Source organism: Cyrtonyx montezumae, unplaced genomic scaffold (assembly GCF_038088225.1).
Source record: "Cyrtonyx montezumae isolate F1298 unplaced genomic scaffold, pur_monq_1.0 scaffold_12, whole genome shotgun sequence".
NCBI lineage: Eukaryota > Metazoa > Chordata > Aves > Galliformes > Odontophoridae > Cyrtonyx > Cyrtonyx montezumae.
In genome coordinates this window covers 14,694,709-14,719,756 of record NW_027071848.1, presented here as the reverse complement: position 1 = coordinate 14,719,756, position 25,048 = coordinate 14,694,709, and the positions used below count along the sequence as shown (strand labels likewise).

Sequence of the window (25,048 nt, the reverse complement as noted above, 5' to 3'; positions counted from 1 at the left end):
GGCGGCGGCGCGCCCGGCGCTCGGGCCGCTCGAGGAAGACGAGGGCAGCGTGCCGCGGGCTGTCTCCCGGCGGAGGAGCGGTTGGAAAAGCGCCCCGCGCCTCGCTGCATCTCCCCTGGCCTCGCGTGCCAGGAAGAGCGCGGGCGCTCACGGAGGAGGCGAGCGCTGCGGCGCGGGAGGGAGCCCGGCCCTGAGCTCGTCAGGAAATAAGGAGCGCGCAGAGCGGAGGAGCCAACCAATGGGTTCGGGAATCCGAGCTTTATTGTGGGGGAAACTTGAATCGGTGCGAATCTGTAAGGATAACTGATGTTTTCTGAGAGAAAACGGCTAAGACGTTGAAATGCTTTCCCGTGATGGCCTTGGATGAAAGTTGTCAACACACACGGGTTGATAGTGATAGGATAAGGGGGGAATGGTTTTAAACTAGGACAAGGGAGGTTTAGGCTGGACGTTAGGAGGAAGGTTTTCACTCAGAGGATGGTGGTGATGCACTGGAACAGGTTGCCCAGAGAGGCTGTGGGTGCCCCATCCCTGGAGGCATTCAAGGCAAGGCTGGATGTGGCTCTGGGCAGCCTGCTCTAGTGGCTGGCGACCCTGCCCACTGCAGGGGGGTTGAAACTAGATGAGCTTTGAGGTCCTTTTCAACCCAGGCCATTCTATGATCTCAGTGCTCTTTATGTGATTATAACAATTTAGAGATTCCTGGATACATAAGAAGGGCATACAATATGCACAAATTTTCTCTCTTTACACATAGATACGCTTCATCTATGTCTGGATGCAGTTTAAAAAGAGCAAGGGTAGAGTCTTGCACCTGGGAAAGAATAACTGCATGCACCGGTACAGGTTGAGGGGAAACCTGCTGGAGAGGAGCTCTGAGGAGAGGGACCTGGGTGTCCTGGTGGATGACAGGTTGGCCATGAGCCAGTGGTGTGGGAGGCAAAGGGACGAGGCTGAACTCTTCTCAGCAGTGTGTGGTGAGAGGATGAAAGGAAATGGCCACAAACTGAGGCACAGGAAGTTCTGCACAAATGTGTGTGGGAACTCCTTCCCAGTGCAGTGACGGAGCAGTGGCACAGCTGCACAGAGAGGTGGTGGAGTCTCCTTCTCTGGAGACGTTCCAGACCCGCCTGGACACCTACCTGTGCAACCTGGGCTAGGGAGCTGCTTTGGCAGGGGGTTGGACTCCATGGTCTCTGGAGGTCTCTTCCAACTCCTACAATTGTGTTATTCTGTGACCAAGTTTTCAAGATGATACAAGCTAAAATAGTTTCTCAACAGGATTAGCATTTTCCTAGGTTTAATACTGCCACCTTCCCATGATTAAATAATTCCCATGATTAAATACAATACAAGTGGTTACACATCAGCTCCTCTGCTCCAGCCCTGCTTTTGTTCAGAGAGACAGCCATAGCTAACGTAGTTCTGAAGGAGCAGAACTTGGACTAAATCATTCTGTCCACAGGACCTACTATTTCAGTATTGGAACTTGGTCACATGACTTTCTCTCAGTTTTGAGTGAGCTCTTGCAACATAATGTGCAAGTGCATCATAGCCCAAACCATTTTATCATCAGATTCTCATGCTATGAGAAACAATGTGTTCCAGAAGTTCCAGGGAATTTGTGCAGCAGTGGAACAAAAGTACAATTCTTTGTTGTAAAACACAGCTACATTATGTAATTGACATAATGTGGCTGTGCATCTGTGTAAACTAAATGATGAAATCACTACTGATTTCATTCCACTGCCACCTGCAGCTGCAAACACTCCATCCTGCCTGGCACCTTACATCCTGCAGGTCCAGGTCTTACAAGACTAATTCTACACAAGAGAACTACTGCGTACCACATGCACGGTTCCTGTGTTGACAAGCATGTATTGTCTTTGGACTACTGTCAACGAGTAGAGGAAAGGAAAATGGTAAAGGCTGCAGTGAAACTGGGGTTCACAACAGACAATGGAGACCACACTTTTCTGTATTACTAATGCTAGAAGACATGGAAGGTCTCCTCCACAGCTGAGTTGAACCTGAAGCAGACAAGGTTATCTTATTTCCTTTCTGTCCTGCTGCAGCTCAGGAAAGACTTTAAGAAATAAGATAGGTGGCACTGACTTCCTTCTTATGCTCTTTTTCCTTTCCTTCCCTTCCCTTTCCTCTTCCTTTTCATTCAATTCCCTCTTTCCTTCTCTTTCCCTTCCTCCCCCCCTTCCTTCCTTTTTTTTTTTTTTTCTCTCTAGGAGATCACACTCCAGAACCTGCCCTGTCTTTTTCCCGTGGTTCTCCTCATGATGTTCTAGAACCATACTTAATGTGCTGTGCTCACGCAACCAACTGGAAGCTGCTGCAGTCCCTACACTGAGGGCCATGGGAAACATATTACATGTAAAGTAGTTCATTAACTGGACGACTGTAACATAACATTCACAAGGTTACGTTCCTACAAGAGTGCCTTTACAGAAATATTGCAGAGGCATGTCCGACGAGACCAGGCAGATGTTTCTAAAACCTGCCAAAAACACTTCATGAAGATATGAACTTTCCAGTATCACTAGCTGGGAAATAGCCTAAACACCAGCACTCAGAAAAAGCAATAGTAACCTTTGTATTTCAAGGTGTCACACCAAAGTCTCACTATTAAACCAAACCCCATGCCTTAAAGTGCCTGTCACTCTAGTCTTCTAGATCTGAAAGTATTTGTTAGGAAACGTTGAACTGCTGACTAATATTCTTTGCTTTGAAAAGTGAAGAAAATCAGAAATCCCATGTTCCCAAATAACATACATCACTGACTTCATATCGAACTTATTTAGTCTATAAGCAAAATGATGATTCCTCATACTCTGTATTTCTCATCAGTGCCACAATCCCTCACATTAAAAACATAAAAGCTGAAATCTAATAAACCATTCTTAAGGAACTAGATCGAAATCCTACCCACAATCTGTTTAAAATGCAAAAGGTTCTTACTGTTGTAATTGCAGCATAAGGAGGTATCATTGCATGGAGACAGCCCTGGTTCAGCTAAATACAGACTTTTAGTATTAAGAAACTTTCTTCATTATCAGTGTAAGTACTTTGCTGAATTGTGTGGCCTTAGAGATGACCAAGGTCACACCCCACATTTTCAGGAAGTCAACCAACACGCCTTAAATAAACCTTGGCTTTGAATAAGGGATATGGGACTTTCACTCCTGTAATATTGCTTTGAGGTATTTCAGATTGAAAGGTGGAACTTCAGAGACTGCTGTGTTTCACAGTACCCTGAGTATTTCTAAAATCAAAAGCGTTCTTCATTTGGTATAGATAGCAGTGAGTTTGAGTACCTATGCAGTTCAACTGCAGGAGTAAAATAACCCAACCATAATGTGTTTTATTTTTCATCAATTGTAAAATACACTACAACTTCCTATGTTTAATATATGGAACCATAAATACAATGTGTTTCAATAATTATTTCATTAAAACCTGTTGCAAAATCACCTCAAAGAAGTATTTTTTGCTAAAAATTTTAAAGGGAGAAAAGATTATGAGTGGACCATACGCTATTCTGGAAGCAAATCCTCTCCTAGTTCTTCATCAGCAAAGTCATCTTCCTCGGTTCGTTTTCTTGCTGCAGTTTTAGGTCTTTCTGCTTGTGGACCAAGTGGGTCTATGTAGGAAGCATCTGGGATTTAAACAAGTACATTTGAAACAGTTACCTGCAAGTATTTTTAGCATTGTTTTAAACATACCTAATCAAACACAAGACTGCTTTCTAACATCTGTAATGTAAATGCAGACTAGAAAGATCACTGAAGGAGAACAAGATATCACATTTGGGAAGTAAGGCATGGCACAGGAGCAGCGCACCTGAGTTCCAGTGACACTATTTTTAACATTTTTTTTCTTTATTTTACTACAGCCAATTAGTGAGAAAAAGACTTTGGAAACATGGATGGAACAGGAAGACTGATGAGATGGTTAAGGAAGGGCATTCTAGGAAGTAACACATTCCATAAGGATTAGGGCTTGTAAATCCCTTACAACCCTTTGAAAACTCAACCTCAGTGAAGAACTTATGACTGCAAAACCACAAGAACTGACCAAACCTTGCAGCAGACAAAGATTAAAATAAATAAATATTTAGTTGGACCACATTCCTTGATATCTACAGATCCTTTAAAGTGAGCTCTGAACAATGGAGCTAACATCATCCATCACGCTGCTTCCACAGGGAAAATGTTTTCCTAATTGTGTAATTATACTTGCTCTTCCAACAGTGTAGTTTTTCTAATTCCCCTCTCTTTGAGGGTCTGGGAGGTTGCAAGGTATAAGATGCCCACTTGCCTATTTCTTTACCACTGCTGCTTTCATAGGGCTCACTTGTTCCAGGCAAAGCTTTTAGTCTGGCACTCAAACGTTCCCCTTTGGTACCGCCAGCATCTGGAAGGCAAAAAAAAATAGTTGAAAGGCAAGTACGACACTGTCACGTTCTGTGAAATCATGACATAAGAGCAACGTAACTTCAGCTACTTTCTATCAAACAAGATTTGGATGAAACCATCCTTCCCTAATGGAATCAGTACTCACTTGTAACAGCAATTATTCAAACACCGCAGACACTGTGTCTGTGCACGTGTGTGTTCTGATGTAATTATTTTTTTAAATATGTACTTTTTTTTTTTTAACTTTGAAGTAAACATATTAAACTATTTCTACTTAAATGCTGTCATTTCAGTTGCTCACAAGCTACAGTCACATTCTGGAGTTAAAATAAGCGCGATAAATGTCAGCTTGGTCATAAAGCATTTTGACATTTCATGTCTCTGTGCTGACACCTGCTGAATCCTGTCAAGGTTAAATACAACATTTGCTTTGCTTTAAATTGGAAGAGTACACTTGGCATGCGTTGTCTGTGTGGTCGACAGGCAGGGTTCATGTATACAGCCTATGTGGGCCCTGCAGCTTGCTGTAAACACTGTGCTGGCAGCTCAGTTTGCAGCGAGGCCCCCAGGAATGTGTCGGCTCTGAGGCTGCCTCGTGCCCAGACAACGTCAGATTAACATTCTCTTGCCACAGCAGTATTCCAGACACTCTAAATATTCTGTTCACCTCTTAAGCTCTTTTTCACATTCATGGCAAGCTTTCAATCTCATTTGCTACAACCCATTTCTATTCAATTATCTTTTTTTCCTACATGAAAATGTTTCACATTTGGCTTGGTATATTTATGAGTTAGGACGTGCCACACAGCCAAATACAAGCATGCTCATTTACTGCATAAAACAATGATGTTATTAAAAATCCTTCTGTAAGGAAGAAAAGTGGGTTTAATTCAGCAAACATTATTTACAAAGTCTGGACTTGGTGACGCTTTTCCATTGTCTTATTTACTGCAAATGTTCTTTTCATAAATTGTTACTAATTTAAAAAGATCTTCCACAAAGGTGACAGACCTTTATTTCCCTGTAGATACTAGTGTAGAATGCTCAGAATACTCAACCCTGAATTGGAAGACAATGTTTCTTCTCTGAAAAAGATCTAACGCAGTCTAAATGTACTTAGAAGATCTGATTATGGTTGAAATTTCAAAGCAAGGGAAATGGACTGTGCTGTACGCTGACCTCATTTAGCTCAATTCTGCACGACAGATGCCATGGAAGAAATGAATACCTAACAAAGGATTTGAAGGAACTGAAGAAACCTGTGGGTTTGACTGGAAAGGGATCACTCGAAGGGCTTTGAAACACAGGCCTGAGTAACAGGAGGTGAGAGCTGAGCTTCAAAGATGGTGTTGTGTACAGCCAGAGGGCAATGTCAAATGGTTTACAGGGAGAGGAAGAGAATAGATAATAGTACACTCAGAACCTTGTGAAAAAGAAAACAAGTCATTTACAACCTTAAGAAAACTGTTGGAAGCAGTGAAGAGATGTAAAGATAGAAAAGATTCAGCAGGAAACACAAGAAGGAAAGACTAAACTGGTCAGAGGAACTTCATTAATGAAAATCATAGAATCATTTAGGTTGGAACCTTCAAGATCAAGACCAGCTATCAACCTGACTTACTGAGCCCCACTACTTCATACTTCACAATGTCTCTTAGTGCCACATCCACACTCCAGAGATGCTGACTCCACCACTGCCATGCACAGCCCAACCCAACGTTTAACCAGCCTCACCGTGAAGAAGTTCTTCCTAACATCCAATCCAAGGCTGCCCTAGTGCAACTTGAGGCCATTTCCTCACTTCCTGCCATGTGGGGTAACACCTTTCTTGAAGCTCTGCCACGGAATACACAATTTGGCTGCCAATATAGTAGCTATTAAAAATTCTGCTGACCATATAACATTATCTGCCAGAAGTTAATACTTCACATTGAAATTACTTTTTGTAATTCTGTATGTTTTTATTCAGTGCATAATTTAGTTAAAGTTCATGAGTCCAGGCTTGCCATGTAGAGCTCAGGGTTTTCATGTCCTACATTAAATAGAACTACAAGAGAGAAACTGTTTTTAAAGCAGTTAATCACAAACATGCATACTTTGGAGGGGCGAGTTCTACAGTTTCTTCTTGGGCTCCCCTCTAGGGAAGTGAAACTAACCTTCACTTAATTCAAACACAGGAAAAATAAGAATTAACATTGGAACAAAGGATAATAATAAAAGCTCTGACTCAAAGGCTTGATAATTTTTTTTTAAAAGGTTTTCACTTCTGATAGCACAGCTTTGAGTGCTAATGTCTCTGACTGCATTTGTCACCAAAGGACTGCAGGTAAACATTTCTCAAACTGTAAACAAATTCATCTGCATTACTCCAGGAACAGTACCCAAACAAATACTCTTAATTAAAAACAAGTTTTGAAGAATGGAAAATCAGTGCTGAACCATGTTGCTTTCTTTATCCAAGAAAACCTTCACTGCAATGAATACGTACTCTCAATTATTTATTTATTGTGCTTTTCTTTAAAAGGTGTAATATTACTGTAGTCTGTGTGGAAGCCAGACTCGGCGTACCCACTCTGAGCTGATAACATGGAAACAGGCACTTAAACTGACTGCAGGAATTAACCTCCAGATTTTGGTTGAAAAAGCATCAGGAACTGATTAAACAGAGCTCATCAATACATCTTGGAAGAAATATTAATTTTGTAAAATGCTTACACCTGTGACATGGATTATCACACTGACATCACCTTCCCATTTCTTTCTCTGTGCACCCCAGAATCACAGAGGTTGGAAGAGACCTCTGGAGATCATCTAGTCCAACTCCCCACCTAAAGCAGGTTCCCTACAGTTGGTTGCAAAGGAAAACATCTGGGTGAGGTCAGAATACCTCCAGAGAAGGACTCTCCATGACTGCTCTGGGCAGCCTGTTGCAGTGGAAAAATTAATAAAACAACATAATGCAAAAGCAAATCCTACCTTGGAATAAGCCTATTTTAAGCACTGATATCTCTAGCAAAGATGATTTTAAATTTGTATGTTTCTGTACATCCAACTTTGCAAGATACCCATCTGTATATATCAATATGAGCCATAAACCCCAAAATATTTATGTTTATATTTTAAAAGAATCCCATCACCTTCAACTGCAATGATGAAATTAACGCACCAGAAATGGTTTGAGCAACACATAAAGGAGATCAAGTAGAATTTTTAGCTTGGTAGGCTGCCCTCATCAAACCTTTCAGTAACAAAGCACACAGTTAGCTAATGCTTTTAAAGACCACACAACTTTCACTAAATCCAGAATGTGTTTAAATCCAGCTCTTAGCACCTTACACATTCAGGATGAAGGCACCATCTTTGGAGAAGAAAGGGCTTTGGCTGGAGTTAACTAGGGCTGGCTGGACTAGATGATTTCCAGAGGTCCCTTCCAACCCCTAAAATTCTGTGATTCTGTGATCCAGAAGAACAGTACCAGACAAGAGTATTGTGTAAAAACTGAGGAAATAAAAAATAAAAAAAATACATCTGATTCCCATTTTAAGTCTACCAAAATTCATTCTGCTTTGAAACCCTGTTGAATAGAAGTTTGTTTCTGGTCTATCAGTCAAGCCATCTCCTTAGGTGAGTTCATATGCAGCAAACAGGTGAAGGTGTTCACATCATTCAGATACTTCCTGCCTGTTTATGCAGAAGAATGCTGTTGGTTTTTTTGTATGCACAGTAAACAGCCAACAGAACCATCTCACAACAATTTGAAATTAATGAGGCATGAACACAAGCCTAGAAAATAATAGCAATCATGCAGTTATTGCTGCATGTAATGCTGCAAAACAGGAAGAATCTCTTGCCTCAACCACAGTGAAAATTATTTGGGATGCTTAGTGCCCTAATATCCATAATATACTTGCATATTAGTATGAAGAGATTCCTATGAGGTACTAAAGAGCATCTGAATATAGCATGCTTGCTATCATCACTGAATGAAGTAAGAGACATCTTAATTCTTCTTGTGGCTTTTTTTTTCTTTCCCATATTCATCTGGATAGGCTTAGGTAACAGGGAGAGTACAAAATGCTTAGCCTTTCATCTTCTGAACCTTACACTGCTTCTCTGGGCTCCTGTCCGAGACTTCACGACTCCTCATACACACAACTGCCCTCTCATCTGGTACAACACTCCCCATTCAGAGAGCAAGGCAAACACAGAGACCAAGTAAACACTGCTATGGTAAGGAATTCCTTAAGGTCATACTTTTGCTTATCTATGAAAGGCTCTATGGTCTTGATCAGTAAAAATCCCTTACAGCAGTAAAAACCACAATGCCCAGACTTCCAAGTGCTGCATGTTAGTGTCACATCTCTGCAAAAGACAAGAAGTGCGTGAACAAGGAGATTATTAAAAAGGAAATCTTTGACAACTGCTGAAACTCAGATGTGCTGTTAAATTTTTTTTCCCCTTTTTTTTTAATTAACAAAAACATAAAAGCATCTTAGGGAGGCCAGTTAAGTGTAGAGACATGGGGCTGGTAAGAGGAAAGAAAGAAAACATGCATCATGCCTAAAATATAGGGAATGCATACACACTTCATTTAGCTAGTAAGTAATAAACTAAGCATGATTCCATGCCTCACTGGATTCAGTAATGATGGCAAACATCCCATACAACGAAGGAAAATGATCCCTTTTGGTCTTGGCAACAACGCTGGATGAAACTCAAAATGCATACGAATGTTTCTTTTCTTGTAATAAAGACAGTCATATTTCAAATGTGTATTAAGATCTTGAAATAAAGTAATCTTTGTTTATACTTCACGTGTGTCTCCATGCAAGCTGTATGCAGACACTTCCTATGCTGTAAAATACAGATTCATAACCCAGCTGAATAATGCCACTGGCTAAAATGACGTTTGGGTCTTTGGATCTTTCCTCAGTGCAGTGTAGACAAGCTACAATGAAGTCCTTAATGTTTGCTGCCATGACTTCGTGATTGATAATGTTCCCCAGACTAAAAAGACATAATGCCTTTGGCTCCATTGAGATACACAGAATCACAGAATTGCTCAGGTTGGAAAAGACCTTAAAGATCAAATCCAACTACAATCTAACCATACTGCCCTAACTCTAACAACCCATCCCTAAATCACGTCCCTGAGCACCACATCCAGATGGATTTTAAACACATTCAGGGCTGGTGACTCAACCCCCTCCCTGGGGAGCCTGTTCCAGTGCCTTACAATCCTTTCTGTAAAGAAGTTCTTCCTGATACCCAATGTAAACCTCCCCAGGCGCAACTCGAGGCCATTTCCCCTCATCCTGTCACTGCCACCAGTGAGAAGAGTCGGTACCCTGCTCTCACTGCAATCACCTTTCAGGTATTTGAAAAGAACAATAAGGTCTCCCCTCAACCTCTTCTTCCCCAGACTAAACAGCCCCAGTTCCTTCAGTCGTTCCTCACAGGACCTATTCTCCAAGCCCTTCACAAGCCTTGCTGCCCTTCCTTGGACCTGCTCCAGCACCTCAGTATCCTTGCCATATCAAGGTGCCCAATATCCTCGAGGTGGGCCCTCACCAGTGCCAGGGAGAACTGCTGGGGGGTTGGACTCAATAATCCTTAAAGGTCCCTTCCAACCCCTACAATTCTGTGAATTCTGTGATTCTGTGTGAGTACAGTAGCAGGATGACTTCCCTAGTCCTGCTCACCACACCATTCCTGACACAGCCCAGGATGCCATTGGCCTTCTCAGCCACCTGGGCACACTGCTGGCTCACATTCAGCCGACTGTCCACCAGCCTCCATCACCAAGGCCTCTTTCCATCAGGCAGTTTTTCAGTCACTCCTCCCCCTCCCCAAGCCTGTATGGTTGCCTGGGGTTGTTGTGACCAAAGTGCAGAACCCAACACTTGGCCCTAATGAAACTCATACCGTTTACCTTGGCCCATCAATCCAGTTTATCCAGGTCCCTCTGTAGCATCTTTCTACCCTCCGGCAGATCAACACTCCCTCCCAACTTAAATGTTGTCTGCAGACTTACTGAGGGTGCACTCGATCCCCTTATCAAGATCATTCATAAAGGCAGTGACTGGCCGCCAACTGGATTTATCTCCACTGAGCACAACTCTTTGGGCCCAGCCATCCAGCCAGTGTTTCACCCTGGAGAGCATATGCCCATCCAAACCATGGGCAGCCAGCTTATCTATGAGGATGCTGTGGGAGACAGTGTCAAAAGCTTTACTGTGGTCTACCTGGACCTCATCAATACTCTCACCTTCATCCACTAAGCAGGTTACATTGTCATAAAATGAAATCAGGTTTGTCAAACAGGATCCACCATTCATGAACCCATGCTGACTGGGCCTGATCCCATGGTTGACCTTTAACTGATCCATGATGGCTCCTGGGATTAACTGTTCCACAACTTTCCCTGGCACTGACGTGAGACTGACAGGTCTGTAGCTACCAGGATCATCCTTCTGGCCCGTTTTGAAGATGGGCATCACATCTGCCAGACTCAACTCTCTATAGATAGATATTTATATAGATAGTATATACATATAGATATGTACATATATATGTGTATACATCATAGAAGATATATATTATCTATATGATATATATATATGTACACACTCACCATAACTTTTAATCAGGAATCTCAACAAAAAGTTAACTCCAGGCTCAATACAGGACCTTCTTTCTACCTCTGTTTGTTTTCTGAGTCATTGCCAGAAAGGCTGGATCTTTGGCACTAACTTCATTTGACGGAGTCTTCCAAAACATGCTCTTATACAAGCTTGTTCTCAAAAACATTTTTTTTCTTTTCTATTTTCTCATGAATTTGACACTGTATCTTGAGCACCACACTAAGAATTACTGATAGTACAAGTGCTAGGTCAGTTCTGATCTTGCTTATCCTCTTGTCCTCTTTATGTTTGCACCTGCTCTTCTCCAGTTACTCTGACTGGGGAAGGGAAGCAATCCCTCAGAATGATTCACTTGCTTATCATTTATACTGTCTATTACTAAATTACTGATGCTAATGCATTCTCCCTTTTTTTTTTTTTTCCAACTAAGGCAAGTAGATATAATGACAAAAGATAGCTGTAAGAAGAGAGACCCTTTGTGCCACTTGCCAGGATGCTTGTCACAGTGTTTTGCACAGCAGTGACTACCCCTACCAACTCTCCATTTCTGTTTACTGTAAGCCAAAGTGAATCTTTGCCCTGTGATAAAAACGTGCCCCGAAGCTCTCTCACACTGCTGTCTTGCTCGCACCTCTAGCTGACTGTCTCATCAGAGAGCCTATGTTACAAAAGAGAACCCAGACATTTCCATCCCTTTCTGCCACCAAAACAAGGAACTTCAGCCTGAGAATTATTTGGCCTAAGGCCCAGAACAGGTAAAATTAAATTCTAGGCAAATTATATTTTTTCCTACGTAACAAGAAGTGATTTAAAAGCTCCTCTTGTGAAACTGCTGAGCTAAAAAAAGGAATGAGAACTCATGAGAATCCAGTACTATTTCTTAGCCCTTAGAGAACTCAGGAGAGCAGCCTTCCTAAATGCCAAAGCATTCTAAAGTCCTTTTAACATGATGCTACTAATTTTCATGACCCTATAGAATTGGATCAATGTAGTAAAACCTCTGCTGTGTCAGTAGATAAATAAAATTATCAGTTAACTATCAGTTAAGAAAAAAAATGCATGAAGTGTTTCACTGAAAAAGGAAGAGAATAAAAGCAAAAATTTCTAGGGGTGATTTTCTATGATACTGAATGATGTAAGAAAAATAAAAGCAGAATACCAAGGAATAATTTCCTATTCAGGTCAGAATTTTTTATCCCACATGGCCAAAGTAGCCTCAAGCCTGATAGTTTCCTTAGAACAGCAAAGGGGAACATTCAGATTTAACAGTATTAATGTCACGTGGATTTAATAATAGAAGGGAAAAATCATTAGCTCTGCAATATATAGATTGCCTAGTGTAGAAAAGGCAACACAGGCAAGCTTCCAGATTTAACTTCCTACAGCTTCACATTTAAGAACTTCAGCATTGTGGATCTATGGGAACAGAGAGACTTAACACAAGAGAATGAGCTTTTCTCTGTGGAAGCCTCTAGCACTTTATCTCTGCCATACTGGTAAACAAGGAAAAAAGAGCAAGAAGGTGACACAGCAGTCTTCCAATTATAGGGTTGGCAGCACAAAATAGACTCTTGAACTTGCAACAAACAGTACCTGATTATTATTCAGTGTTTATTTGTGTGCATTTATAAATGCAAGGAGGTTTTACAAACACTTTAAGAAGAGCTATTTTCTTTCAAATCATGACAAGCCTGATATTTAAGCAAAGGCATTAAGTACTTACCACCACCAGCACTTCCATCCCTGCGGTTACGTGCACTGCCATCTCTGCCAGATTTAATGCGCTGCAGAACAGTGAAACAGGTTTAAAAAGAACAGAACAAAACCCCCATTTACTAATGTACTCTAGAAATAATTATTAAAAACTCAACCTAGTTTATTACTATAACAGAAAAATGTTAAATTAGATTTGTCTTACTGTAACTAATAAACTCTATGTTCTCAAAGCACGATACTGTCCCCAAATCAGTGTTAAAGCCAATGTTTATGTAAAACTAGAGTTGAAATTCAAACAAACTATCTCAATAAATAGTTTTTCTTCAGATAAAATTTATACAAGGAACATACATAAAAATAGTTCAGATGAATCTCTGTGAAGTACAGCTGAAAAAACAGGCAACGTAGCCCTCCTTGCATGAGTTCAAAGTAGCCTCTGCCCATTAACATCTTGCAAATCCCACAGGCGTTTTATTATTGTAAAGATTCAAGGAAGGGTGGAAGCAGGGAAATGTATGAAAAGAACTATTCACCCCATAGATCTTAAATTTTGAATACCTGGCAAGGCACAGTAATCTACAGCAAAACTTAATTTGCTGTTGAGTGTTAAATGTAAGATAAAGGTGAAGGCAAATACTTCAAAAACTATGCCCAAATCTTCAGCTCTCTTGCTCAGAGGAAGGTACCATAAACAACTTCCAGCTGTGGTTTTTTTTTTTCAGGGCTGGTTGAAAACTCTGACAGTTTATCAAAGCAAAACTTCTGCATCGCATGGTAGAATTGGCTTCTCTTGGCTAAACACCAAAGTTCTCATGCAAATAGATTGTCAGTTATAAGGTGGCACATATCAGAAAGGGACTGTTTTATGGATAGATACAAACAGTTGGCATTTCAAATTGACTCGACTGTCAATAAAAGTCATCTCTGCATCCCACAGAATTCAGTTTCTGCTTAAAATGTGTTTATGCTACTTAACCACATCTACAATTACTGTAGCTTCTTCACTCATTTTTCACCAGAAAAGTAACATGGAGTCTGGCAAAGTTAGAATGACACAGACAAGAAAGAACTTTCAAGCTTCTTGCCAAAAGAAAAAGGAAGAGCCTTTAAAACAAAATTCACAGGAGTCAGAAAGGAAAGCAGCATGCCTCACATGAAACCTGGAATAGTGCTGAACTCTCCAGCCTGGGACTAGTACTCTCATACTTAGTATTTATTTTGGGAAACCTTCAAGTCTAGACTATGTTCTCTCAGTTCTGGACTAAGTATGCTGTTTGCAGTCCAGTGCCTTGAGAAGAATGTTCAGACTGTGCAGACGATGAGGACTGACAAAAGTCCATCAGCAGAAGTTCAGCTCTTGTCTGTCAGAGGGTAAGAGGTCCCTGTATGATAGTGCTGTGGTGGTGTTTACATCCTTGGACTTTACTCCCCCAGATGAAGTATATGACTAATTCCCATTCCAACTGAGTAGCTTACAAGCCACCCATACTAAAAGCAGATACTTAAAATAGGTCCATTTTTTTCCACCCCAGAAATGCCTATTTCTCTCTTCAGACTGCAAAAGAAAAGTAGGATGATGAGCCCAGATGTAGATGCCTGAAGGTAAACACAGCAAGTCCCTGTGGTGTTTGCACCAATCATCACTGCTTCACTCCACACCCAATCAGTCCCACTTTTTCAGTCATTAAGCTCACCTAAAGGAAATAAATGGTAATGTATGTACACAAGGGAGCCAAGGAGGTTGAGCGAACTTTTACACTAATACCTGTCTTTTTATTAAACTGAAACATGAAAAAGAAATATTAATGCAGTTAAAAAAAAATGACATGAAGGTTACAGCAAAAATCCAATGCTGTGAGAGAGAGGGAGAAAAACTTCTACACTGAATGAAGCCCACAGATGTTCCCAGATTCTTGGCTGGAAGTATTTAACAACTTGCCTGTATTTGAGAACCGAATGAAGGAAGTACTCCAGAATATTTATTTTGGTAAAAACTCCATGTGGATATACTTATTCTGGCAAAACGGTGCCAGAACAGCAAATTTTGATAAATTTCTACACAAAGTCAGTGTGCAGACTTTGAAAAGCAGGTATATGACAATGGTATTCACCCTTTCAGTCTTTACTGGGTGCAATCGAGAAACCACGTGTCAGTCAAAAATTGGGAGCAGGAATTGAATTGTTTCTGGTTTTGTTAACCGAAACCAGTGTTCCTGCTGGAAACCAACGTGGTGAAATATTAACACTTGATAATTTTAGAGCTCGAAAATATAGTTTATATGTGCACGAATGACAGAGGAATTTCTTAGGACAAAAATACCTAGTCATTTCCAAAGCCAGATGACAGACTGAAGAATAACCCTCCCAGTCTCCACCCTCACAGAACAACAAAAAAGCCACCAAAAGTAAATTGGGAGATGGAAATCCAGATGAAATCCCAGCAGCAAGTAGGAACTGCAGTTCTATTGTTTGCAAAACAGCACTGGTGCTGAGACTCTGTCTTGGACTGCTGAATTCCACTAAGATCTCTATCATTCAGTTATTACTCAGAGAAGTCCCTTAACTGAATGTAGTCAAAATGAAAAAAAAATCCAACATTTTAAGCATAATTCATGCACTACTAAACTTTCAGTTCTTAAATAACTTTGACAATTTAATCTTTTAAATATTTACTGGTAGCTTTTCCCCCCACCAGATAGTACAGAAACACGTTCAGGAAGGCTCAAGCTTCCAGCAGGAAGCAAGCATGTAGAAACTGGACAAGGCATTTTCTTTTTCCACATATTTAATAATCAATTTTCTTAAAAGATATATTGTCCTTAGAATCCTCAACATTTGCAGATGTATGGTGCATAATTAATATCTTCACTGTAAAAACACTGGAATTCTATGCAAAGCATGAGATTACTTCTGCACCTCTAGGGCCCTCTCTCTCTCACCAACTAAGGTAACTGAGTATTTAACTGGTTTCACATCTGAGCTTTCCTGCACACAGCACTGAGGTACTGGATGTTACTGCAATATCAGAGATATCTAGAGTTCTTTGAAGTGAGACTTTCTAGAAACTAAGGAAAGCCTGTTTAACACACTCAGTTAATTCAAAGTTATATAGAATAGAAATAACCTGGTTATCTGCTTTGTTTACTGATACCATTATGAGGGAGACACGGATGAATATTAGCCCCACAACATTTGTAGTCTGCCTTCTCGTGCCCATTTTTCAAGATTACATTTTACATTTACAGAGAGTCCAAACCAGTATAATTCAAATGGCCCACAAAGCAGGCTTGTAGTATAAAGTTGGAATCCTTTGATCAGCATTCCCCCATCTGAGTTCTTTTCATTTTTGAAATGCCCAAGTCTACATGTACATACTTAAGACTCTCTGGAATTGAGATAAAACTGCAGTAACTAGGGACGTATTTTATACATTATCTGCCATTGAATGGGAGCCAGCAAGCCTTACTAGCCCAACGTAACTTAGGTAAGATTTCATGAGGCTTAATATGATGATGCAGTTTTCAGACAATTCACTGGACAGAAAAAGCAAGCTTGAGAATACTGCAGCTCCGTAACACAGACAACACTTTCCAATTAAGAAGCTGATTTTAATTTTAAAATCTTACTTTATCACAGGAATAACAAGAAAATTATGAACACACACTACTCTGACAGCAACACAAGTTGTCATTTCACACCTTTCATAGCCAGCAGCTTTTCCATGGAAACTCTTTTTCAGTTTAAACTTTGCCACTAATGTAAATGATTTACTTCATACTTATGTAACCTGCTAACGTTGCAGTTCTGTAATAGCAAAAAGGAATTCTACAACATGGAGAAATTCTTGCACTCCCCTCTCTCTCTGTAGCTGCATTATTACTTGGCTGGTAAATACACTTCACACAGTCTGGCAAAGAAGTAGGAAAGACGACATTCCAGAGAAGCTGAATTATGCGTGTGGCTCCAGCATTCCCAGCACATGCACATAACCCATCTTTCACTAATATTTAAAATCACAGAAAATCCAGTGCTCAACAAACATTCAGACAGATTTAATGCTGACCACTAATTTAAAACTAAAAAACCCAAACCACAAAACATGAGCCTTTCCAAACCTGGTATTTAATACATATTTTATTTTGAAGTGCCACCAGTACTGTCTTAGCCTTGTCTGCAGTACAGTCTGTATTGCAGAAAGAAACAGGCTTACCTGCTCCCTTATCTCCTTTAATTTTTCCACTTTCTTGAGTTTTGTCATATATTCTTGGACTTCTTTCAGTCCCATATCTGTGCAGAGACGAACTAAAAATCGGAGGCCTAATTGAAGAGCAAAACACTGTGAGAAAAAGGCTTACAAGCAGCTCAAACCACAAGTGCACCCTTCCCAAACTGGACATACTGAATGGCAGTACAGAACACTGTGAACAGCTACGAATACATGGCGATTCTAGTCCAACATCACTATGCAAGTTATGATGCTGTGGAAAAATTAAACACTTTCTGTGATGCACTGTCTATACCCATGAACAGTTCAAACATCATTTCTACATGCTGAAAATGCAAAACTTGCTGAATTATTTTGTCTCTGAATGCTTGGTGAATGTTTTGGAAACTGGAAACTATAATAATTGTACTAATTTATTCCTGAGGAACCACTATCAACTGCATTTTGTTGAAAACAATTTTACAAGTGCCAATTGAATCAAAATAGTTTGTGGTTTCTATTTTTTTCCCTGTTTTTTGTTGTTGGTCTAGTTGATTTTCCTAAGTATTAACTCTATAAAATAAAAAAAGTGAAGATCAAATGTAACTGTGCAACGGAAACAAAAGGATCACTAAAATCAGTCACTGGAGACGCTGGACCAAACTCTGAAAACATTCATGCCACTCCTATGTGTTTGTCAACATCCCTCTGAGGGAGAAATAAACATGACACAAACCACTTCTCTCGACTTCTTTTGTAAATTCTGCTTTTTAATTATTATCATTTTTGTGCTAGGTTAGCTTCCTGCTGCTTTAAGGGAGCTGCACTTATTCTCTAAGGGATCAGATAAGCATCAGAACCAGCATAAGGAAGAAGGCTGGGAGCATACAGCCAGGAAGGGGAGAGTGAAGAACCATTATTTCAGCAGTAGAAAACTTTTAGATAAGTTAAATTTCTTGTTCAACAGCTGCCTCAACTTTGTAATTTGTTGAAACACCATTCAGAAAAACAGTGGCATTTCTAAAAGGTTTTCTTATACTCCAAGTGACCAATGTGAAAGTGACATTTTGCCTACAACCTTGAGAAGTCCTAGTATTGAATTTTTCTTGTACAACAGAACTGTATGCTTCCTCTTTAAAAACTATGTTTGTTAAAGCAGAATGATACAATTTCATTTTAAAATAAGGTAGAAACTCTTCCCATATAAAATTTAGAAGTATAGGCTTGTTGGTGACAACCTTCTAGATTGGAATTAGTACGGCAGTGTGAGATGTAGGAGGATGTCCTAGCAATCAGTGACAGACCCTGTTTCCTATATGGCTTCTTCATTTAGACTACAGCTATGACAGTTTCTGTAAAACTTCTTACTCTTTAAAGCTGTTTCCTGTAGTGCAGTTTGAAATTCTCTAGGGGTTTTCTAGAGACTACCTGACCAATGACACTTGCAACTCCCTACCTCCTTTCAGAAGGACAAGCTTTGGCAAAAATTTTACTAGATCATTTCTTCGTATCTGTTAATTTACAGCAGGAGTTTCAACCAGTAGGCATTAGAAGTAAAAATACATGTGCTTTAATCTCATGATAAAACAATTAACGTAATTATAAAATGTAGCAAGTATGCAAGAGAACGAGCTCAGCCAGTCAGCTACAGTTAGCTCATTTTCATATTTCTTCTTTAGCATTACCCTAGGACTTCTTAAATCACATTTTTGTGTTGTCACAAAAAAGGAACTCAATATGGGGGCATGAGCATGAATTAAAATGTCAGTTCAGAACAGTATCTGAGTTCAAAAGGTACTTACATCATACAGATAACCAACAAACATATTTTAAATAACAGTTTTCTTTGATGGTTGTACCACTCAATGAAACAACTTACATTCAGCATTCTCTGGGAATTTTTGGTGAATGATTTTGTATTTCTCTAGAGCTTTCTGGTAGTTACCTGCAAACAAAACATAGATGACTCCTACCAACATTTCTAAACATTAAAAAATATAAATAAAATAAAATAAAGAATATCCAATGAGGAGTTTATAGAGCTTGATATGACTACATCACTTCATCTTTTCAGTTTTAATACATTTAAGATGAAATTTGAGAAAACCAATCTTAACATTCATTAAATACTACACAACAGCAAAAATCGAAAGCATCTGAAAATAGTCCAAATTATTCTGTGACAAACAGTTTCCTAATTTTTGCCATTTTTCTACCTGCTAGGATCCTGTTATCTTATGACATACGTGCCACATAAGGTAGATAATACATCTAGTGCTTATCCGAGGCTGCAAACAGATGGACTGATCAAATAGAAACATTGAACTACTGAGCTGTGCCTCTGTTTTCTTCAATGAGAACACCTGCTTCTTTCTCTCTCTCTCACCCAAAAAGCAGTTTTCACCCATCTAGTAGCAAAGTAATTAGCCTTTAATTTGGTTCAGCTTGATTAGCACGCAAAGAACTGACGAACAAAAATTCACATCCATAATACATTTGAATAAACTTCTATCAATTATAATTGTTTTTATTTTCCTAATGTGAAATAGAGAACAATCAAATCTGCTGCATTAACACAATAAGCTGGGAATTTCCACAGTGACTTATGAATGAAATGAATAAACAGTTTTTCTTTGCTGGGAAAGCAAATCTGTCTCTTTTTCAGTGGTGCTGACTGTTCTTATATTACTGCCTTTCCCAGGTCCTCTTCCATTTTTCATTGTTGAATTAAATAACTATTGGAGTGAGAAAACTACTTATTAAGGAATCTAGGACAGCAGAAAGAAGAGCAACAAAATGGAACAGCTAAGAAGGCAAGTATCATTAACACAATTCTGTGATGAAAAATACTACAAAGATTAGGCTCTTTCCATTTTGCTTATTGACATATAATATTCCCAGTAAGAAGCTGCACATTAAGACTGTCTGTTGTTTGTGCAGTGCATATACTACTTAAATATCTAAAAAATTACACCTATTGTTGAAAATGAATGGGAATTAAGCAACTTTAAAGTCTAATGTCTATGTTAAATCTGACAGTACGTTAATTTCATTTAAAAACTTCTAGCAAATAATTTATGCTGTCATATCTTTATTTTAATTACTTAAGAGCACAAGGAATGTTTCATGCATAAGTCAGTATAGGCATACTTCTCAGATTTTAAAGAGAAGTCTGATTTTATTGCACAGACATATAAATTCTTTAACAAAATAATATGTAACCAAATTTTTAAACAAAATTTAGGACCAGTACTCACAGGAGACAAAAGATCAGAAGGAAAAAAAAAAATCAAAACATCAATCAAAACAAATATTTTCAACTAACTACAAAAAACGTTACAGAACTTACCGCTTCTCCGATAGCAACTGGCAACCATCAACTGCCACTTCACTTGTGTAGGTCTGCATCAAAAGAAAACAAAGTTGTGCACACAGAAAGCACACAATAAATAGGCAACACACTCTGCATAGCATTTATAAAAACCTGCTATTAAATTCCTCTTAAAAATTTCACCCTAGGATAGTCTCTTCCTAGGAAGTAGCTAACCTAAGTAGTTCACAGAGTGTATTTGTGTGTCATGCTCTTGTGTTCAGCACTCCAAGTCACTAGATGTCAATTATCCAGAAGTACTTTGCAGTTTATGTTCTTCATGTTTCATGCAAGGACTGCTACATGAAGCCTAAAACATATAAATATTTCCCAAAACAGTTTCAGCTGTTTATTTCCCAAGTTTCCTAAGAGGGCTGCAAGTGCCAGCATATCTGACCTAATAGCTTGACTAAAATACAAATGTTGATGGTGGGCAGTATACATGTGCTGAAGGGAATGCTATCGAACCTCTCAGTAAGGGTGGCATGAAGACAGCAACATATCAGAAACTGCTCAGCATCTCCTGACAGTAAGTGAGCACCCAGTGAAAATTCACCTGAAGCCTACAGCCAGGCTTGGGTGACAACATACACTCAGCAACAAAGTTCTTTATTTTTACTAAGCTTCTTCCATCTCTTTGATGGTACATGATGCCTTACAACTATCAACTACTGAATACTGGTTGCTGTTCATGTTGCCTTTGCAATTTGCACAAATTTGTTTGTTGGACCAACTGGTTGCAGAATTAAAGAACACTGCATACTTGAGTATTTCACTATAATTTCACGTTTTTATATCCTTCCCTATATACAATATAAGCTCAAATTTAATTACTTTAAATGAAAAGCTGGATTGCTTCTTACAGAGATAAGAGTTTGAAAACGTTTTCATAAGGAAAAAAGGAGCCTAATGCAGACCACCAAGCATGAAGAAAGCAGTCTTTCAGTGTGAGGATCCACACACTGACAATCATGCTAAGAAAAACAGGTATGGTGAAAGGCTGCACCGATGCACTGTCTATCTTCCCCAAGTTGTGAGTCAGACTGACAGTCAAGATCAGGAATACAGTCTGAATTTGATTATTTGATCACAGGATCATAGAATAGTCTGGGTTGAAAAGGATCTCAAAGATCCTCTAGTTTCAACCCCCCTGCTTTTGTCTCACAAGATCACTTTTCTAACTTAGAATACAAAGCACAGCCTACAAACTCACGTTCTTAAGTACATCATATTCTGCTAAAGGATAATTTCAGACAAGTAAGTTTAAGTTAATACAGTTCAAATACCTATGTCAAAACCAATTTGATCTGCCAAGCTACATACACAATTGTTAATTCTGCGGCACACTTCTGCTTACTTATGCACCTTATTTGTAATATCATTCTTCTTATGGCAGTAGAACCTAAATGAAAAGGGAAAGTGCAGCAAGAGCATTTAAATACACATTTATCTAAACCATCACTTCCTGACGGCATGGTAAACAGAAAGAGGATATTTCACATAAAGCCACAGAGAAGGAAGTGTTGGTGACTTGGTAAAACCATTCCCTACTTCATTGCTGTGCTTAATGACAGGGAATAGAGAAAAGAGGTTCTAACAGATAATACCATCTTGGGCCCTCACTTAACATTGAAATAGCACAGTAAGAACAAAAACAACTGGTAAACAAACAGAAGTTTGGGAAAATTAAATAATGTTCCAAAAAAAAACAAAAAACAAAACCCTCTGATACTTGCTTACAATACTAGAATTATTCAGTTAAGTTATCTCTGAGCATAATTATAGATGTCTAATCACATTATTTTTGAATAGGTATAAAATAAAAATTACTTACAGGATAAGTGCTGCTCTTTCAAAGTACTCAATGGCTTTTTCACAAAACTGGGTGTCAATGCAATAGGCTCCAAGCCATTCAATGACCTCAATGTTTGAAGGGAAATACCGGTATGACTGACAAAATAGAAAAGGCAAAAGAAACACAACTGTAGTGATAAACAACATCTTTATGTTCCTTCTGGAATATCTTACTCAAGTGTTTAATTCCCTACATGCCAAAAATATGTTATTTGTGAATGGAAGCAGTGTACTATGCTAAGCAATCCTGAGGAGGAAAAAAAAAAAAGCGTGCCAAGTTTTCTAATTACAAAATGTATTTTAGAAGTTACCTGAGATAAGTCTGTCACATTTTCCATCTACCCCTACTTGAAATACAATATTAAACAGCCTGAAACAGCTAAGGTGTTTACTTAGATCAGATCTATGTGTGAACACATTACCTAAAATGTGAAACAATGCCATCTAATACAATTTCACACTCAAATCAGTCTGATAGAAAGTTAACCTAAAAGCATTCTTTTTCATGAAATGCATATGTATGTACATAACATTTCCAGATTCTCAGAAATCTCAATTGAAACAGGCACCAAAATTATAATCATGCACAACTTTACTAGTACTCAGATAAAATATTGGATGACATTGGTCGTCCTCACTTTATGTGTAAATAAATAAGAACTGCTGGATTGCGAAGTGACTTCTTATCTCATTCCCATTTCTGAAACTGAAGGATCTCCAGAAACCACAGCCAATACCACAGACTGTTTGAAAGGAGAGAGGATGCCTCATTTTAGGCAACTGTGTACATATAATACATAGCAATAAGACACACAGATTTATCTCCATATCCATCACACAGGTAGGTATACCTTCCAACTAATGCTGTCCAGTTAAGCACCCTAAAAATCACATTTATTGTATCCATTTTTAATCTTGAGTCTCAGATTGAGTTTTAATTTAAAACTGTAAGGGACCAATGTAAATAATGACCACCTGACAAACAAAAGTTGGAGGTCATATACCAGGTGGAAACACAGACTAAGTGCTTCTTCGAGACCCAACTACAAAAATTAAACTTTGTCAACTATCTACAACCTCGCCATCCCCTGCAAAGGTCAATCTTTCTTCTTTTGGATGTAATTTTGAACAGTTTAAATGAATCAGTTGTAAACTTGAGCTAGAAAACTATGCTAATGTTTTCCTTAATTATGAGAAAGTAATAGAAAGCAAATACCTCATAGTAATAATGAAAGGCTTGGGATTTATCACCTTCACTGTCATATAATTTCCCTAACTTCGAAAGTACATGTGGGTCAGTTGGTACTACACTGATCAACTGCATGAGCCACTCTATGGCTTGATTGGGATCTTCCATGATTTCATAGCTAAGTTTTCTTCAGTTAAGGAACAGTGATGATGACTTATTTAAATTTACTCAGATCTCCAACTAATTCATATAATATAATCCATATGCTAAACAGATATACTAGTCACTGTAGTGTGGACATATATTTCTTTGTATTAAATACTGACTTATCATCATCTCTTTATGATGACATGAAGCTGAAAGGTACAGCGGACACAACACCAGGGGGAAGCCATCCAGAGGAACCTGGACATGGAAAAAAAGTGGGTGTGCAAGAATCTAATGAGGTTTAACAAGGCCAAGTCCAAGGTGCTGAACTTGAGTCAAGGCAATCCCAGATATGTGTACAGGCTGGGAAAAAAACTCATTGAGAGCAGCCTAGTGGAGAAGGACTTGGGAGTCCTGATGGACAAAAAACTGGACACGAGCCAGCAGTGTACACTCACAACCCAGAAGGCCACCGGCAACGTGTGCTTAGAAGAGGGGTGCGAGCAGGGAATCAGAGGGTACTGTCCCCCCCTGCATTGCCCACATGAGGCCCCATCTGGAGTACCTGTGCCCAGGCCTGGGGCCTGGGGAGGAGGGAGGATGTGGAGCAGCTGAAGCTGCTTCAGAAGAGGGCCTCAAAGATGATCAACACCTCTCCTGCGAAGACAGGCTGACAGAGCTCGGTTCAGCTTGGAGAAGGCTCCACAGTGACCTCATTGCAGCCTTCCAGTACTTGAAGGGAGCTTAAAAGCAGGAAGGGAACTGACTTTTTACACTTTCTGGTAGTAATAGGACAAGGGGGAACAACAATCAACTAGAAGAGGGGAGATTTAGGTTAGATATTAGAAAAAAAATTTACTGTGGGTGATGAGATGCTGGAATAGATTGCTTAGAGAGTTTGTGGATGACACATCTCTGGAAGCATTCAAGGCTAGGTTGGATGGGGCCCTGGGCAGCCTGATCTAGTGGCTGGCAACCCTGCCCAAGGCAGGGGGGTTAGAACTGGATGATCTTTAATGTCCCCTCCAATCTAAGTCATTATATGATTCTATGATACTCTCTTTATCATCAGCAAGTGTTTTCTGTAAAAATAAAAATAAAAAATAAAAAATAAAATAGTTCAGAGGTTTTAGCTGCTCTTTTAACCTTAAAAAAAAATTGGCTCAGTTGCCTTTCATGTCAGCCAATAATTTAACTTTTTTGTTTATAAGACTCAAGTGTGAGAATCAGGTAATCCATTTCTAACATTAATGCTTGAGTTTATTGTTCATAATACATCATTTTGTCCTTAACTAATTGACTGGGCAAAGAATAGGCTTTCACCTACTGAGAAAATATCTGTTCTATACCTCAGGATAGCAAAGGCAATGTTTAATTCTTGCCCTGAGTACAGATGCAACTTTTGATTTTAATCAGGCCTAAAGTATGCTCTCCCCTCCTCAGCTGCACAGCAGCTCCAATCTGTAAGTCTGAGCTACAGCTACTTCCAAACACAGT

At 39.3% G+C, this 25,048-nt stretch overlaps 1 protein-coding gene across 2 annotated transcripts in view; it reads right to left on the bottom strand.

The window, feature by feature from the left end:
• Positions 1-3,362: 3,362 nt before the first annotated feature.
• IFT88 (intraflagellar transport 88) overlaps positions 3,363-25,048 on the bottom strand; it is a 38,968-nt gene continuing 17,282 nt past the window's right edge. The window contains exons 18-25 of one of the 2 annotated variants that reach the window (XM_065730100.1): positions 23,432-23,582; positions 22,196-22,311; positions 20,341-20,393; positions 18,871-18,936; positions 16,998-17,104; positions 12,795-12,855; positions 4,330-4,425; positions 3,363-3,667 (exon numbers count right to left, since the gene is read on the bottom strand). In XM_065730100.1, the coding sequence (XP_065586172.1) occupies positions 3,546-3,667; positions 4,330-4,425; positions 12,795-12,855; positions 16,998-17,104; positions 18,871-18,936; positions 20,341-20,393; positions 22,196-22,311; positions 23,432-23,582 (772 nt within the window). In that variant the 3' untranslated portion in view covers positions 3,363-3,545. Of the gene's footprint in view, positions 4,426-12,794; positions 12,856-16,997; positions 17,105-18,870; positions 18,937-20,340; positions 20,394-22,195; positions 22,312-23,431; positions 23,583-25,048 lie in introns of both variants that reach the window. The other variant, XM_065730099.1, reaches the window with a different exon arrangement.